At 39.6% G+C, this 16,438-nt stretch overlaps 1 protein-coding gene across 8 annotated transcripts in view; it reads right to left on the bottom strand.

Moving 5' to 3' along the window:
- The window catches only part of TCF12 (transcription factor 12), a 160,873-nt gene that overhangs the window by 31,120 nt on the left and 113,315 nt on the right, over positions 1 to 16,438 (bottom strand). For 2 of the 8 annotated variants that reach the window (XM_048317217.1, XM_048317218.1), the window contains exon 1: positions 8,499 to 8,647. The exons of 5 other annotated variants lie outside the window; for them this stretch is intronic. In XM_048317217.1, the coding sequence (XP_048173174.1) occupies positions 8,499 to 8,621 (123 nt within the window). In that variant the 5' untranslated portion in view covers positions 8,622 to 8,647. Of the gene's footprint in view, positions 1 to 8,498; positions 8,650 to 16,438 lie in introns of those variants that run through there. One more of the 8 variants, XM_048317219.1, reaches the window with a different exon arrangement.

The following is a 16,438-nucleotide window of genomic DNA, read 5'->3' as shown; positions in this document are numbered from 1 at the left end:
GATAACTTCATAAATACATATATGAAGAATAATTTCACAACTTTAAAGCTTATATAATGCAACTTAAAAAGTGCACTATGCCCTAACATTCACAAGTGATTATTTTGATCCCCTCCTATGCACATACAGGCACATGCATGTTTCTACGGCTTTCAAAACTCTGCCTTGCTCTTTCTGAGATGTTGTTTACCAAGCAAGAGAAGGGCCAGGAAAACCAAGCCAGCCAACAAAAAAGCCTAAGTTCCCCTAAAAAAAGAACCATTGTCCTCCCGGAGGGTGACTGTTCTGATAGGGACATTGAGGATAGTGAAGTGGGCAAGTCCCGCTCCATTTGCATCCCAATCCCCCTCCTCCCGCTGCCGATCGCTTTTGCAGCCCTGCTGCTGTGGAACAAATGGCCGGGATGTGCCTGAGCCAGCGCGCTCTGACATCACCCACACCCAGGCACTGCTCTCGGCCTCGCTCTACAGCAACACCATTTCAGCAAAAGCTCTCCAATCCCACAATGGTGGAAACGGGACAAGGGCACAGGGCATGGAGCCAGGGCACAGCTGCCGGGATGAGCCACGTAATGAAAAGGGCAGCAGGTAAACAGACACCTGGTTAGGAGTCAAGTGGAAAGCTCAGAACTTTAAGTTACATGCTTGTTTACCATTGGTTTTTATTGAAAACAAATGAAATTTTTTTAGGAAAGAAAGCTTTTCGGAAAGCTTCTGCTCAGTATTTTACTCGGAAGTTTTTCAGTTTATGGAATAAATGTAAAATAGAGATGCTTACCAGACCTGAGTGACAGAATGACAATACATTCTGAGCAATGTTCGCAGTACATATGTATTTACTCTATATGATGAATGCATGTATATTCCATGCCTGAGACGTATTTTAACAGAAATGTCACTCTGTCAAATTGTAAATAGTCGCACTCATGAGACTGCAAACATATTAGGTAAAACTGGGCTTAATTTACAAGTTCTCTGTTGTGCAGAATAACACAGCATATGCTATAGCTGATGGATAATCTATCACTGTCACAGGACAGCAGTGGAAACAAAGCTTTATGACATTTAGCACTGCCATGGAGATGCACACTGATTAATGCCAAGTCACCTACAGCGACGAATATACTTCTCTTAAACTGCAACGTTATCGATGAGATTTGTAAATACAAGCTTCAGACTGAAATTTTAACATTTTACGTAACTGGGTGATTTATAGAAACTGATTAAACACTATCTCAAAAGCGGAATTAAGCTCAAAAACTCCTACAAATGCGTAATTTACAGATACATATGTACAAGCCATTAATATAATAAAAATGTTATGAATTATATAAACGTAAAAGAGGCCCTTCCAAACAGCTACATGAAAGTCCTAGCACAAACACATAACTTCATATAGTTTCTGCTTGTTTTGGTATCTTAACTATAGCTTGCAAAAACATAGCTGCAATGTTATGAAGCTGCACTTGTGCCAGTCTAGATTTTTCAGATCAAAGGGTTCTTGCGGCAAAACACAACTGATGTGGTCTCAAAGACTTCATTAACTCCAGATGTGGGGAAATAGCCAGCCAATTCCACAAAAGGAGTGAGTCTCTTTTAGTTACAATCAGAACTACCCACAAATTAAAACCAGGCCTCTGATGTCATCTGATCACCTGCAGATGAGCGCCGGGCTTTTTCTGGTTAATGATCTAATCATAATTTTTATGTTGCATTACTACAAACAAAATTTAAAAGCAAAGGAGAAATTTTACTAAAATTACCCAAAGTTTATGAGATGCAAAATACAAAGGTTTCAAATAAGAAAGCTGACAAAAAGGATGAAATTTTATTTTTAAGTTGGGAAGCAATGCATCAGTGCAAGTGGTCTGTTCACTCTGAAAGGCCCACAGGCACTGGGACCCTTACCCAGCCAAACGTACCCCTGTGGCTGCTGGCATGGCTGTGCAGTGGCTCCCCAGTAGGACTCTGTGTCCTACTTAAAGAGCTTTCTTTTCTGCAACAGCTGAGTTAGGGAGTAAAAAATATGACGTGGCTGCTCAAGACGGCCTCTTTTAGCTATTAAACTGATAACACTGACATCCAGGAGGCATCAAACCAGTTTTTCCTGGCTGACATTCCCACTAAGACAAGGAAGGAATACTGTTAAAAGGTCAGCCTGTTTGCAGTCTCCTTGAAGAGGGCTGTCTCCAGCAGGTAGAAGAGGAGCCCATCTTTAATCCCTTCAAAAGCACTGTGCCCAAAGGCACCGTCCGTGTCTCCATGCTGACAAGCAAAACACTCTCCCATCATGAATGGGAAATCCCCTTCCGATAAACACAAGCCAAACCCAGTTTTTTCACATGACTTATCGAGTCTTGGACTTGACTTTTTTGGAGCTGTGCTAATATATACATCAATCCTAACGCTGGCTGCGGTGCTCCTGAAGGGTTGATAGCCTCTGCTGAGGCAAGTAGGACAAACGAGCTGCAGAGGACATCAAGTCAGAGACCCACATCAGTCTCTCCTGCACCCTGAATTGGCTTACGTTTCTCCAGCAGGAAAGGCGGGATGACAACTCAGATTTCTTTATGAGAGGTAGTGGTGGGGGCAGACTTCAGAACAGAGCTGAGGAGACATTAGCTGTGCGACATAAGGTTTAATCAAAACAAAAGCATCATCCCAGTTCAGAAATCTGCCTTGGGGATTAACGCAGGTAATGAACACTACTGTGAAAGTTATATGGATCCAATATATCTAAAACATTTCAAGTATTACTCACTGTTGCTTCTGTTTACCAATACAAGCGCCAATAACATCAACGGTAATTTGAAGATCTGGGTCTACCAAATTTTATGCTAAGTAAAACTTCCAAGTCTCATTCCATAAATGCATTTAATAAATATAACACTAGGAGTCCTCCTGTTGGCATCCATCCTCTCAGGCAATTTTCCTGTTTCAAATTCTTAAATATTTATCAATGTTTAATATTAATGTTAAAAGCAGATTAAAAAAATAGCAGTGGAGCAACCAAACTTACTTCCAATAAGCTCATGCTATCTCAAGACCAAGGCTCCCATCACACACACAGTTTATGAAATTATGAGCTATGTTACTCATTTAAGCATAGTTATTAGCAATTCTTGGAAGTTCAGGAAAATATTTGTCAAGCTGCTTGAGACACAGTTTTTTGAAACCAGTAAAGATGAATAAGCTATTCTGGAGCTTGTAAACTTTGCTAAGTAGCCTATCTGCATTCCATCAGCATCAGTCATGCAAGTGCGCAGTGATGAATGATTTGTACATGTGGCAAAACTTTACAGTGTATTATCTGCAGGTTTTGTAGCTAAAGCTAATTTTGCTGAAAAGCAGTTCTAGGAAAAGAACTTGTTTTCATGTTTATTGTATTTTTGACAAAATCAGATACTAAGACTTCAGGAACGTAGAATATTAACTACAATTTTCCATACTCCTCTTTACAGCAAGACAGAAGCTTTCAAAAAAACCCCAACCAAACCCAAGATCCAGTCTAAATTCTTGTTTAACTGGTATTTAAGCAAGATGATGAAACAAAGAGCCCTAGTATACAAAGTCAGTATAACCATATCCTCAACCATACTTTTGTTTCCAATACCAGGAGTAAAGGTTTGTGTACTTAAAAAACTCTTCTCACCATCCAGAATGAAAATAAAAGACTCCTTTAAGAGAACAGTCCTGTCTGCAAATCAAACCATACTTTTTAAAGGATGGTATAAAATTCAAACTTCTTAAAGTAGATGAACTGAATTCCGTCTAAAATAAATGTTTATGCAGTTTAGGCATGCTATACATGCCTATTCGGATATTTTTGAAATGCAGAATCCCACTGCAATGATACATAGCACAAGTACTTCCTAGCTTCTTCCCTAGGGAATGACTACTTTAAAACCATGTTAAAAAGTGAAAGGCAAACTGCAAAAATCTCAAATTCTGTATATAGAAACCTTTTGGCCTCGTTTGTTGTTTTATTATTATTAGTAGTAGTTTTTATTTTTATTGTAGTGTGAACTAGAGAGGGGAGGAAAAAGAAGGTAAGGCAGCAAAAACAACATTAGAAAGAAATACATATTTATATACTGCTTGAAGATTCCTTTTATATTTTATTTGCTAAGCAAAATCTCTTCACCACACTCTTCAAATCATGCTGTCACTAAGGGACACATGCAACTACGTCTTCAAAAATTCCTGATTAAATTCAGATTTTCAGGAAACAAAAACCAGAACAGTTGAAACTACTCCGCCTATTTCTTAACCTGTTCCCGGTATTTCAGAAGGCTACTCGAGCTGTGGGAGGAATCCCCAGCACCAGCACTGCCCACAGGCACATGCAGTAGTGGATACAGGCCATCTTTTTCATTTGTCCCTCTCTCCTCTGAATTCACTCTCTGGTTCTGCACCTCCAGCACAGACTATTGTATTTCTGCAGACATGCACATGATAATGGGAGCCCAGGCACTGAGCAAATGGGGCGTGTTCCTCTTTGGTGCGCACGTTTTGAGAAATATAGATCTGCCCCATACAGCACCTGAGCCCATCCCTAGCTGCTGCCATTTACCCAAGGAAATGGACATAACCTTCACTTTAAAAGCATTAATAAAGCTTGTTGCAGACAAGACACCCTTCTGGCAGGGGACCACTGCTCAGCAGATTGGCAGTTCAACCCAATGGAGTGGAGCAGAGAAAACTCTCTTGGGCTGATGAATTGTAACTCATCGTTTTTTAGTGGCATGGGGAGGGGAAAGAAAAGGGCAAGAAACAGAAAGAAAATAAAAATCCAGCTGACCAGTGTTTACTACCTCTCTTTATTCAATGTCCACAGCCGTGTACCCCTAGAGATTTTCCAGATGATCTTATATTTGTCCTGACTCACAAATGTTAGCTTTGACCTTGTGTAAGTTGCTGTGGGCAGCATATGGTACAGAACAGCTTTAATTGTACCTTCCTCCCTGTGTACTATCTGGCCCAATACTAATAAAAGCAAAATTGAATCTTAGCACCTGGTTGCTCCAAAATTTACAAACTGAAAACATTTTACATGGATGTTAGAAGCCTAAGTACATTATTTATTGCATAACAGCCACAGCAAGGCATGCTGTCGTGTCATCTGAGCATCACGCAGGATTATTAACATGTTTTGCTCTGCTCCAACGTCGAGAGTGACGGCTGCCAGGCAGGCATTTGCTACACTAAAAAATCCCCAAATATACACAGCTATTCTCACACCTGTGTGTATTTGTTCATCTATACACATGCGCCCATCAGCAACATGTTTATAAAAAGCTTCTTAAACCCTCAAAATTCTCAAGGAAAAAAGTATTTTCTCAAAAAAAAAATCCCAGTATAAGCTAGTTCACCAACAAGCAAATCAGAAAGCACTATATGTATGCAAAATACTTATATCTCCTGACTTTTTTTTTGTCCTTTTTAAATAGGCATTGTAGAAATCTACCGTAAAAGATGCAGCTTCTCTACCTTGGAGAAGGGCTCAATCTCAGCCTATGATGAGAAAAACAAATACTTATTCAATAATAAAAAATACTTGTACATAGACAGGTATATTAAATCAACCAATAAAATGCACAAAATAAAACAATAAAGTGAATATATTCACAAATCTGTTCTTACATGAAGTAGCAGTAATAGGTGATATAAAATAAAATATCATCGGTATTTTTTCAAAAATTATTTATTTTGGTGATAACTGACTGTTACTGTATTCCCATCTATATTAAAATAATTCTACAGTACATTTAGAAAATAACTAATTTATTTCTATACTTGTAGGTGAACTGAAAACAGTGGAAATCATGCAAATCTATTTTACTCGGTAAGCACAAAGATGGTATCAAACTTTTATTAAAAATTATTTCAGTACTGTTGCATTCCCTGAAATCTAAATGAAAAGGCTACAGTGAATGAAGATGTTTGCTTAATTACACATTAATTAAAAAAAAAAAAAAAAAAAGGTATCATTTACATTTGTGCTATTATCTCTACCTAAGTATTTTTGCAGCTTTATTTTTAGTGGAGATTACGTATTTTGATTTTTGGGGGGTTCTGCAGCATGGCTCTAAAATGAAAGAGAAGATAGAACTTTATGGATAGAAAAAATTTTTAAGTACGGTTGCAATTTTTTTTACCAAAAGCTCTCTATGAAAATGTTGTAAGCTTTTCAACTGAAGAGTATTTTTTATATGTCAACAGGTGAAGAACAAGAAAAAAAAAAAGAAAAAGAAAAAACATGCTACATCTAGTGCAGAGCAAGTGCTTCATTTTCTTTATGAAACAGATAAGGTCTTTTTTCTTTTTGATTTGAAGGAGATTCTTGAAATGTGTATTTTTTTCCTATAGCACCTATTACACATAACAGTAAAATTTTACACCTTAGCAAGGGACTTGTATTAAACCACTACTTTTCACTTTCATGGGTCCTTCCTAAAACACACAGAAATTACAAAAATTGAACAACTTCTAATAGTAAAAGCCCCTGATTTATATTTCATGCTTTTAATATATGTGCCAGTCCACACCAAACCATCTATCACGGTGCTCAGACACTTGGTTTTTAGCATAGTATTAAGCTTTTTTTTGGCTTACAAATTAAAGAAGTTGAAAAGAACAAAACATTTTTATAAAAAAGTTTAAACTACATTTTCTATACATGATTTCTCACTTATTTTGTGAATATAAAAATCAAATTTTATATACATTAGCAGGTATAACATCAAAAATCTAATACAATTATCTAAATAAAAATCTCCAACTTGAACAATGAGGTTCAAACTATCAACTTCTAATTTATCAAACATTACAAATAAAAGCATTAAGACATCAAAATTAGGGTATGTACTGTTCTGTCACTGTAGAAAGGTACATACAAAGATTTGGCATACACACCAAGAGGTGTGCTTCAAAAACTAACACAAAAACCAATCCCACAACTTCACATAACCTCCTTATGTATATTTAAATTAGTCATTTAGGCCAACTTGAAGTATTCCTAGAAACAGTGATAAAAGTTACTAAGATGTTTTAAAAAAAAATTAAATAAAACCTTGGGCAACATGATATAGGATGATCATATGATTTGTCATCTATTTACTAAGTTTTCAAGCTCATAAAGGTCACCTCTGACCCATAACAGGCACATGCTATCAATTTTCAAGCCATGCCCTCCTACAGTACCAGCACTTCCATCTAGTATATGCCTGGAAATACTTAATAAGATCAAAGCCTTTTTTCCTGCTACAAGAACAAAGAGAAATGTTGTAATAGAGTGATCTGTGCTCTAGAAAGAATAAAATCAAAACTCCATGCAAGTTATATTCCCTTTGCTTCAGGGGTATTGTATAGTTAATTTTACTTAAGTCTTATATATATCTTCACATAAAACTTCAAACAGATTGTTTTAGCCTAGGAGCAGACATGAAAGAAAAATCATTTCATATTTGAAAGACAGCTGGCATTTATACCAAAGGAAATGAAATAGAGACCAAGCGATTTTACTGATTCCCCAACCTCTCCTCCAGTGTTTTTGCTGTTATTCAAGAAGCTCATACACAGCGTCCTTTATGAATATAAAGATCCACAATTTAATTACCATTGAGCAAAAATCTTGGCAAAAAAAAGTTTACTAATGAAAGCAAAGTGACACAGGCCCACAGAAGGTGGACCAGCAATAAAAAAAACAAAACAAAACAAAAAGCCACAAAAAAGATCAGTATCAGCATCTCCCCTTTTCCTACTTATCACTATTTTTATAACAGAAGAAAGCCAAAACCACATACAACATAAACAGGCTGGAAGAAACATACCGTGTTAAATTTACCATCTTATGCTAATTTTTACACACAAAACTCAGAACTGGTGGTCTAATTTAAAAATTATTAGTATCAACCACGAAACAGAAATATTCAGTTCAATTTCCACAAAGTTAAATCCACAGAGGTTTGGTTTTGGTTTTCTTTTTTCTCCCTGCGGAATCTGCTTTTTCCGCCCACCCCCCTTCCGTGTTTGCAGGAGCGTTTGATGATTCCGAACTCCCACCGCGAGCGCCCGGCGCGGGCAGGGTAGCGCTGGCGGCCGGCCCGGTGCGCGGCGCTGGCCGGGGCTCGGGCCGCCGGAGCCGGGGGGCTGCGGAGCGCTGCACAGGGCAGCCCTGCAGCCCCCTGGGGAGGGCACTGCTTAAAAACAAACCCAAAATAACCCCAGCCAAACCTACAAACCCTAAAGAAAAGCGGCGGGCACGCAGGAACACAAACTTCGGCGGGTCTTGCGCGGCCGCCCGTCCCCCGTCACACAAAGCGGCCCCGAGCCCCAGCCCGGTCCCCGCACAGCCCCGGTCCCCTCACAGCCCGACCCGCCGTGCGCCCCGCGCTGAGCTCCCGTCCCAGCCCCAGCGCAGCCGGGCTGGCGGGGCCCCGGCGCGGAGAACTTGCGTGAGCCCGGCCCGGCGGCCCCGGACAAAGGCGGCCCGCTCACCGTCTTGCCGTTGTAGTAGTACATGAGGGAGCTGCTGCCCACGCCGGGCACGGGGTAGGCGCAGTACATGGCGCGGCTGGCGCGGGCCGGGCTCAGCGCGCCGCCTCCCGCTCCCCACGGCATCCACCCGCCGCCGCGCACATGGAGTGCTCAAAGGCGGCTTATGCAAAGCAGGACTGAACCATCTCCGGCCGGCGCGGGGGTTGGGCGCGGGGGGCGCGCCAGCCCCCGCTCCGCGCCCCGGCCCCGGCCCCGGGAGGAGGCGCGCACGGGCCCGTGGGCGCCGAGGGCTCGGCACACACAGCCCAACGCGGCGGGAGCCGTAGGGAACCCGCACATGGGCACGTCCTGAGCCCCGAGATAATCGTCTGCTTTTTGTTTTAATTAAATTAGAGCACTTGTGGCCTTGCAGACGCTGCTCGATGCAGCTCCAGCCACACGGCCATCTGGCTCTGCCTAAAGTTGCTTCCAACTTTGGCAAACGCTTCCCAAAGGCGCGGGGAGCTGCTGGGAGCAAGTCCCATGGGAGAGCCCGAGCACCCAGCGCTCCCGAGCCCCTCCGAGCATGGCAGCCTGGGGCAGGGAGTGACCCTGACACGGACAATACCTGCACAAGGTGCTTGGCTTTAAAAAGGAAAAAAAATTAAAAAAAAAAAAAGTAAATATTTTCATTTTCTGGAATCACCCAAAATCCATCTTTAAGGTGGGGTATACAAACTATAAGGAAGGATTCTCTTGGAAACACAGGTGCAGGGTCTCTTTATATTGTCTAATACATTTTTGTATGAATAAAGCACACATATGTGCCGATATGAGACAGGGCAGAGAAGGGAAGAGGACCCCAACAACTTCGGCACATCAGAAAAACGTGAACTATTCAATGAACTATTCAATACAGCAAACAGACTGCAACTTCCAGCACAAAGATCCCTCAATATTTGCACACTATCAATGCCTGGTAGGTCTTTTTTGCTTTCTTCACTGAGCAGTGGCATTAACTAACATTAACTCTTAATGAGACGTACATTTTTAAATTTTCTACAAATGAACACAGCTGAGCTTCTGCTAAGTCAGATAGCGACTTCAATCCAGGAGAAAAAAGGTTAACACACAACCACGTTTCTCCACCTCTAGTTGTGTCTACTGCCAATGCTGTGAATTCTCCCTGCCTTCCTCCTGACAAAAGCAGGAAAATATTTCAGGATAAGGAAAAAAATGGGTAAAGTTCAGTTCAGCCATTTACAGGGAAAGAAAGCAAGTTGCAGAAGTCTGGTTCATTCCGCCAAGCAGCCAAGCACCTCGTGCGTCAGCGAAACCCTCTGAACTAAAAAGATCCACAAGGGTGATAAACTGACTGCAGCTGAATACTACAATCAGATAAAAATCTCTGTATAATGTCCATTATCTCAGGATATAACTACTGTAGTGTCTATAAATATACAGAATATACACACACTGACAAAAAATATTCACATCTCAAGCTTCAAATGCTTTTTCAGTGAACTCTTCCAGTCAATTAGACTACCGTGCTCAGAGTATGTTGGCAAATACACCCTGAAGTTTCCATCTGCTGAAGAACACTTGCATTTTTACTGCAAGTCAAACTACACATCCAGAACTGTTTAACTATGCAGCAAAGCTAATGATATCTGAACCAAACTCCTCTCCAATACAAAAGGCGGAGCAGCAGCAGCTGCAAAAAAGAACATCACTATACTGCAGACTATTAAATTGCCAGGCCTGCAGAGTGACTGGCGGCTTCCTTCTTCCCTAGGGACCACAAAGACCCATTTCAGTCCCCAGAGAGTCAGTAAGAAGCTTTGATTTGCAGCTAACAATGCCATTCCTTAAAGCTTCTCACTAATGTGCAGGACTCTACAGATGAGACATGCTAAAAGATCGTCAGATCTTTGCATGTGCTACTTGTCATAGCACACTAGATTAAAAACACTTCTTCAGTCTAATGTACAGCTTAGAAAAAACCCTAAACACTGGAGAAGGTGCTTTCAGCTTACAGACTTGAAGTAGTAAGAGAACCCTTTAAAAAAAAAAAAAAATTTAGCATGCAAACTTTTGAAACATTAGAAGTACTTCCAGGGTAACTGCAGTCAGTTCTTTGAAGTAAAGACTATCACCAACATAGTTGTAATTGCTACTGCACCTCCATGCACACATGTCCAGTTTTCAAAATAGTTGTATTAGGGATGAAAAGCATGATCAAGCCCCCTCTCAAATAATAACCATTATCTACCTATATATAAGCAATTGGAAAAATGTTAAAAACATCAAGCAGAAAAACCTGACCGTGTAGCATTGGTGCGGGGCTGCTCTGTGTACAGCTGCTCTATACATGTACAGAGCAATGTAACAAAAAATACATAGGTAATATTAACTAGTAATGTATACTAACACTATTAACATTTATCAGTAGAAGTAAAACATTAACCTTGTTCACCAGCACATGGGTAAGACAAAAGCAACAATATGATCAATAAAACTGAGGAACGCCACTGCAAACGTCTGTTTGTAGACAAACTGGTCCCTCCATAATGAGTCACTAAATGAATTTGCTCCTGAGTTCCTTCCCCACAAATCAAAAGGATTGCATTTTACCAAAAAGGAAATTATTTGTCCTACACTCAGTTACATCATTGGGAATAAAATCTTGAGTGCCCAATGCTTGAAACATACCACTGTATCTGCTCTACATTTACTGTACGAAAACATTGTTTCTCACATTTGTTGCATTGATTCACCTTACAGGATCAGGCCATAATTCCACCAGCATATCAGACTTTAAACCACAGAAGTTTACTTTCCCCAGGATAAAATATGAACCTAAAATGGAAGAATTTGAAAGACTGCTGAAAAAAAATGCTATGTTGTTAGCAATAACTCAGTATTTGCAGGAACTACTACCAGATAACAATTCCAAAAAGCTACACAGCAAGTTTTTGTTTTGTGGTTGCAATTTTTCTAATCCTCATTTAAGCCAAGCAACAGCTGCTCTGAAATTTGTTTTCTTAAGAGAATCATGTTACAGTGAAATGAATCATAGCTGGATCAGCGATACTGTACAGGGTACACTTGTTTACTCCATTTTTCCTTGGTGACAAGTCAAGGGTTAATCTTATGACTCAGCCTGACAAAACAAGTCAGCTGGAGACAGGGCCAATTTTTTAAACTTGATTTCAGACAGACATGCCGTCAGCAGAGGAGCACTGAACTGACACGCACTTTGTAGCCTGAATTGTTTCCACTCATGACCCTGTAGTGTATGTCAAAAACAATAAACTGCCTGTTCCTAAAGTATGTAAAGAGATTATGAAAGCTGATGCAGAGTGAAATACTGACCTAAAAATAAGCAAAGCTACCTGTAAGAGAATATTTTCAAAGATGATTTTAACACTAAGAGATTTTGTGAATGAACCACATGTTCTCCCTGAAAACAAACTTCCACATGAAATAATTTTTTGTTCAACTTGCCAGAGCCACAAAGCAAATACACAATAGAGCATATGTAATTCATCATCTGAATTTATAAAAAATAAACATAATTTCTACAGATCACTGAATGTTATACCATATGAAAGATAGTTATGTAACTGTCTCAACAGATGAGAGCCATTCTCTAGTCAAACATACTCCACAAAACTGAAATATCAAAATGCTTTAAAAAGGTTAATGCCTTTTATCACAGTTTTGTTATTTTAAATGTGTCTATTCTAACACAAAAAGCACCAAATCTTTTTTAGATTACGTGCTACTAGAAATTAAAGCTCCTCTTTCACCAACAAAAGCAACTGTGGTGTGGAAACCCAAGTATCAAGTGTCTCCTTGTGGAGAGTTAGCTTCAGTCTTGTTGGAAAAAAACAGTAACATGGTGAGAGCCCAAGCCTGCTTTCCTTTTCCCCTTTCCATGGGGAAACCAGATCTTTTGCTCTTACCAATTTCCATTAATTTCTTAGGGGCTAGGCTAACCTTCTTGCTTTGGAAATAAGGTAAAGGCAACTGCCCTAGAACTCCCTCCTTTCCACCCCACACTGTCCAAGGCTGGAACTTCTTATCAATCTCAACCACGTTCAACAGAGGAACAGAAGTTTCACAAGTGATAAAGTTCTTGTCAGTTCTAAGAAAACTGGAACCTGAACAGGAGAGACAGACTCTAACTGATACAGAACAACCTGTTGCTAACTAAAATATACATAGTCATTTTGAGCTGTTTGTCCAGCAAAAATTCAGAAAAAAAATCTATACATATTAGGACTCCCAATATAACTTATTTTAAAGCCAAACGTTTATGATGATTAACTGTAGCAAAGCCAGAGTGAGGACCATTGCTAATGGGAGGCATTGAATATGCTGCATAATGTAGCTGTCAGAATAGACAAGGTTTCAAGCTGTAAGAAAGAAACCTGTCTGTTTTCAGGGGAAAACACAATGCTTATTATACTGTCCTCTATGTAATTCATCAGCTAACTAAATGTTAATTTACTTTAAAATCCTGGAAGGATAGCCTTCTGTGTTAACCAACCACTAAGCATGCTGCTCAGCAGAGATGGAGCAGATGAGTTGTATAGAAGGCAATTTAAAGTAACTCAGTAGACTAAATTTTATAGGCAATCCTTCCTGCCAATATCCAAAGGACGATGTTTCAACCAAATTAATTTACTAATCTACACAAGAGCTAAATTAGTTTGGTGGTTTTCCTCTTCAAAATATTTGTCTTTAACTGCACATTTAACATTCATGTTACTATAACCAGGGAAAGAGTTTGAAGGGATAGAGAATAGATAGTAAATACTAATTAAATGGATATTAATTGCTATCCACTACTTTTACCTCGCAGTACTACAGGGTTGAGGGATGGTTGTTGGGGTTTTTGTTGTTGATTTGGGCTCTTTTTTTTTTCTGCAAAAAAACTCCTGTTACCTCTGGCAGGTATGGGTAAAAAAAACCAACTTTTTTTTTAATAGGAAACTGCAGCTAGGACTTTTCTGTTTCAGTAGTTCTCCAAATAATAATGAATTTATTCAATGTTCAAGTTGAATTTATCCAATTTTATGAGATATTTAAGTTATTACACAAATATTTTATTGGAATGGGAAGAATGAGAAAGAAGTGCTGTATATCCCATTTTTCAGAATCAATCACAAAATAATTTCTTAGAGGAAGTTTTAAAATTTGTTTTGAAATCATTCAAGTATAACTTTGATGGGATATTGCTCAAATTCAGGAAGTTCTATTATTTTGCTGGAAATATAAAGTGCTTACAGTTTGAAAGTCTCTTTAGGAAGGTCTTAACTAGCCATATCTGCATTAAAGAGTAAACAAACATGTTTATTATCCTGAGGCAATAAATTATCCAATCAGAAGCCAGATAATCATCACAAAACGTGCTAAAAACCTACCCAATCTAGAAACCTATAGAGACCTTAAAAGAGTTTTAAACCCTGACGTAAATTAGCAAGGCTGTTACTGAAACTCGCAGAAGAGTACCTGAGTTACAGATCTCTTCACATCAACTCAAGATGGCCAAGAAAGTTTCTGTGAGCACTTGCGCGGTGCCTGCGGGGTCCCTCTGCCGGCCCAGCCCCGGCCCGGCGCGCGGATCTCCCCTCCCAGGCCGGGCCCTGCGCTTGTGCCATCGGCCTGCAGGGGGCTCCAGAGGCACGACCTGCGCCCGGCCCGCGCCGGCGCTCGCACACGCTGCCAAAATTTGGTAAATAATTCGCTGTCAGGGAAGCTTTGGAACATGGCGAGTCAAAATGCAGAGAGCTAACTGTGCCTCGGCATAGATCTTGCGTCCCTCGCCTTCTTCTGTACTGCAACTCGCTGCTTGGCAAAAGTGCTCTGCAAGTCAAGCCGAGAGCTATCAAAAGCCAAACGGGCAATCCTTCTGTCATCCGCAGTCAGGAATCCACCTGTACCTCACAGAAGGAAAGAACAGTAACAACTAATCCTGGCTACCAGTGTAAATGGAATGAAATCCCACAACTACATCTCCAAGACTGAACAACTTGCTTGCTTTATAAAACCTGATGCCACAAGAAACTGTGGCACTAAACTAGGAGGTAATTTAATTCAATTTCTTTGCTTCATTGTGTAAAGACACATCTACATCTGAAATTTTACTTCAAGATTATGCAGTGCTTTAATTGCAGTACCATTCTTTCGAAAAAGCATTTGTTTTGTTTTTGCATTTGTTTTTGTATTGCCCATTTCTGCCAAATGGCCAGGTCACAGGCAAAGCAACCTGCGCCACATTTGGGCCGAGCAAGCAAGCAAAGGGAAACCACTCATTTCAACAGCCCATGAAAGTTCAGCAACACAACATTCCTCACTACTTTCCTAGCTGACTTCAAGCATTATAAAAATCTTCCCACCAAAGCCACAAGTATTATCAAGAAAAAGATAATAAGAAACAGTCTTCAGAAAAGCTTGTATCCTTATCTATTGTTATAAAACACCACACCAATTTGTGGTAATGGACATATTCATCTTTGAGGTAAAGCAGAGGTTGCAGAAATTCCATGTAACTTCTCCCTAAATAACATGAACTGCAATTCAGTATTTTTTTTAGTAACAGTTTTTCTAACTATGCACAAAATTTAAGGTTCTTTTATGCAAATCTACACTCTAATTTAAGAGCATCTAATACACTCATTTTGATATGTTGTGAAAACTTCAAAAATAAAGTATCTCCAGTAAATCCAAACACATAGAAATTATTTGACATCATTATATATCCATCATGGATGCATGTATATGCAGGATTTTCAGAGAAGATCTCTCAATTAAGCAACCTCACATTAGTTCACCACAGTCAGACAACAGGACAGTTAGTTTGGAAAAATGATCTGATTGCAATTTTTTAAAAAAGCTTTTAAGAGAGGGTTGCTCAAGTATCTTCACCCTAATTCAGTGAGAACTCGAGCTGAACTCTCACAGCAGGACTGTGCAATGGGCTGCCTGGTTGTTTAATGACAGCTAAATGTTCTCATGTAACAAAGAGCAGGTGGGATGCTATAATCTGAGGTTACTGCGGTTTTCAGACAGATTTCAAATAAAGGCCATGTTGAAAAAAAACCCTACAATAATCTAACCAAAAAAACAGACCTTTTTCTTATTACACATGAAATCTCAAACATTTTTACTTGGTTTGTAACATAATTTAGGAGTTGGATGTTTTATACATTTGCATTTTGTTCAAGTTCATAGATGAACACAGTGCTTAAAAAGCAGTATTTAGCAAGTCCCTAAAATCTTCATCCCATAAATCAAGTGAGCAAAGAATGAGCATAAAGCAGAAGAAGATGGAAGACTGTGTCATGAGGAAGAAATCGCAAGTTCTGTGTTGCATTATCCATAAGAATTTATTTACTCAGTTTTGTTATTTAAAATTGCTTTCTGAAACACAGCACAGGAGCAGAGGAGAGGGGTCAGGAGAGCTACTGCTGTCTTTGAGAGCTCTAGCTACTAAAGACAAGTGACAGTTGAATGTACGACTTGACTGTGCAGGGCGATTCAGAACAGATCCGAACTAACTAAATCCTGCTTTTTACATTTGGGCACCATTTGTGGACAGTGGGGAAAAAAAATCTTACCACAAAAAAAGTCTCCCTAGAAAGTCAGTTAAACACAGCATCACAGTCAGTTCAACATCACACCAAATATCCACCCAGGATGCTCCAAAGTTTTGATTCAGATCCATAGACTTCATAAAAGTATTCCAATGGTATTGCTTTACACGAGGCTACTTCAATACACATGGAAATTGCTAATATTGAGAGAGTCCACTCAGTGTGGTGAATGTTATATCTAATACAGTCTAAACATTAACCTCTCAAAAACTGGGTTTTAGGTAATCTTTCAGAAGATACTTCCCATTCTACCGTTTCAAATAATCTCCTTTCATCCTTTAGGAGGGGTGGAGGAAG

This window comes from Corvus hawaiiensis, chromosome 13 (assembly GCF_020740725.1).
Source record: "Corvus hawaiiensis isolate bCorHaw1 chromosome 13, bCorHaw1.pri.cur, whole genome shotgun sequence".
NCBI classification, from domain to species: domain Eukaryota; kingdom Metazoa; phylum Chordata; class Aves; order Passeriformes; family Corvidae; genus Corvus; species Corvus hawaiiensis.
Note: the sequence above shows the minus strand (reverse complement) of the source record. Positions and strands in the feature narration are given on the sequence as shown.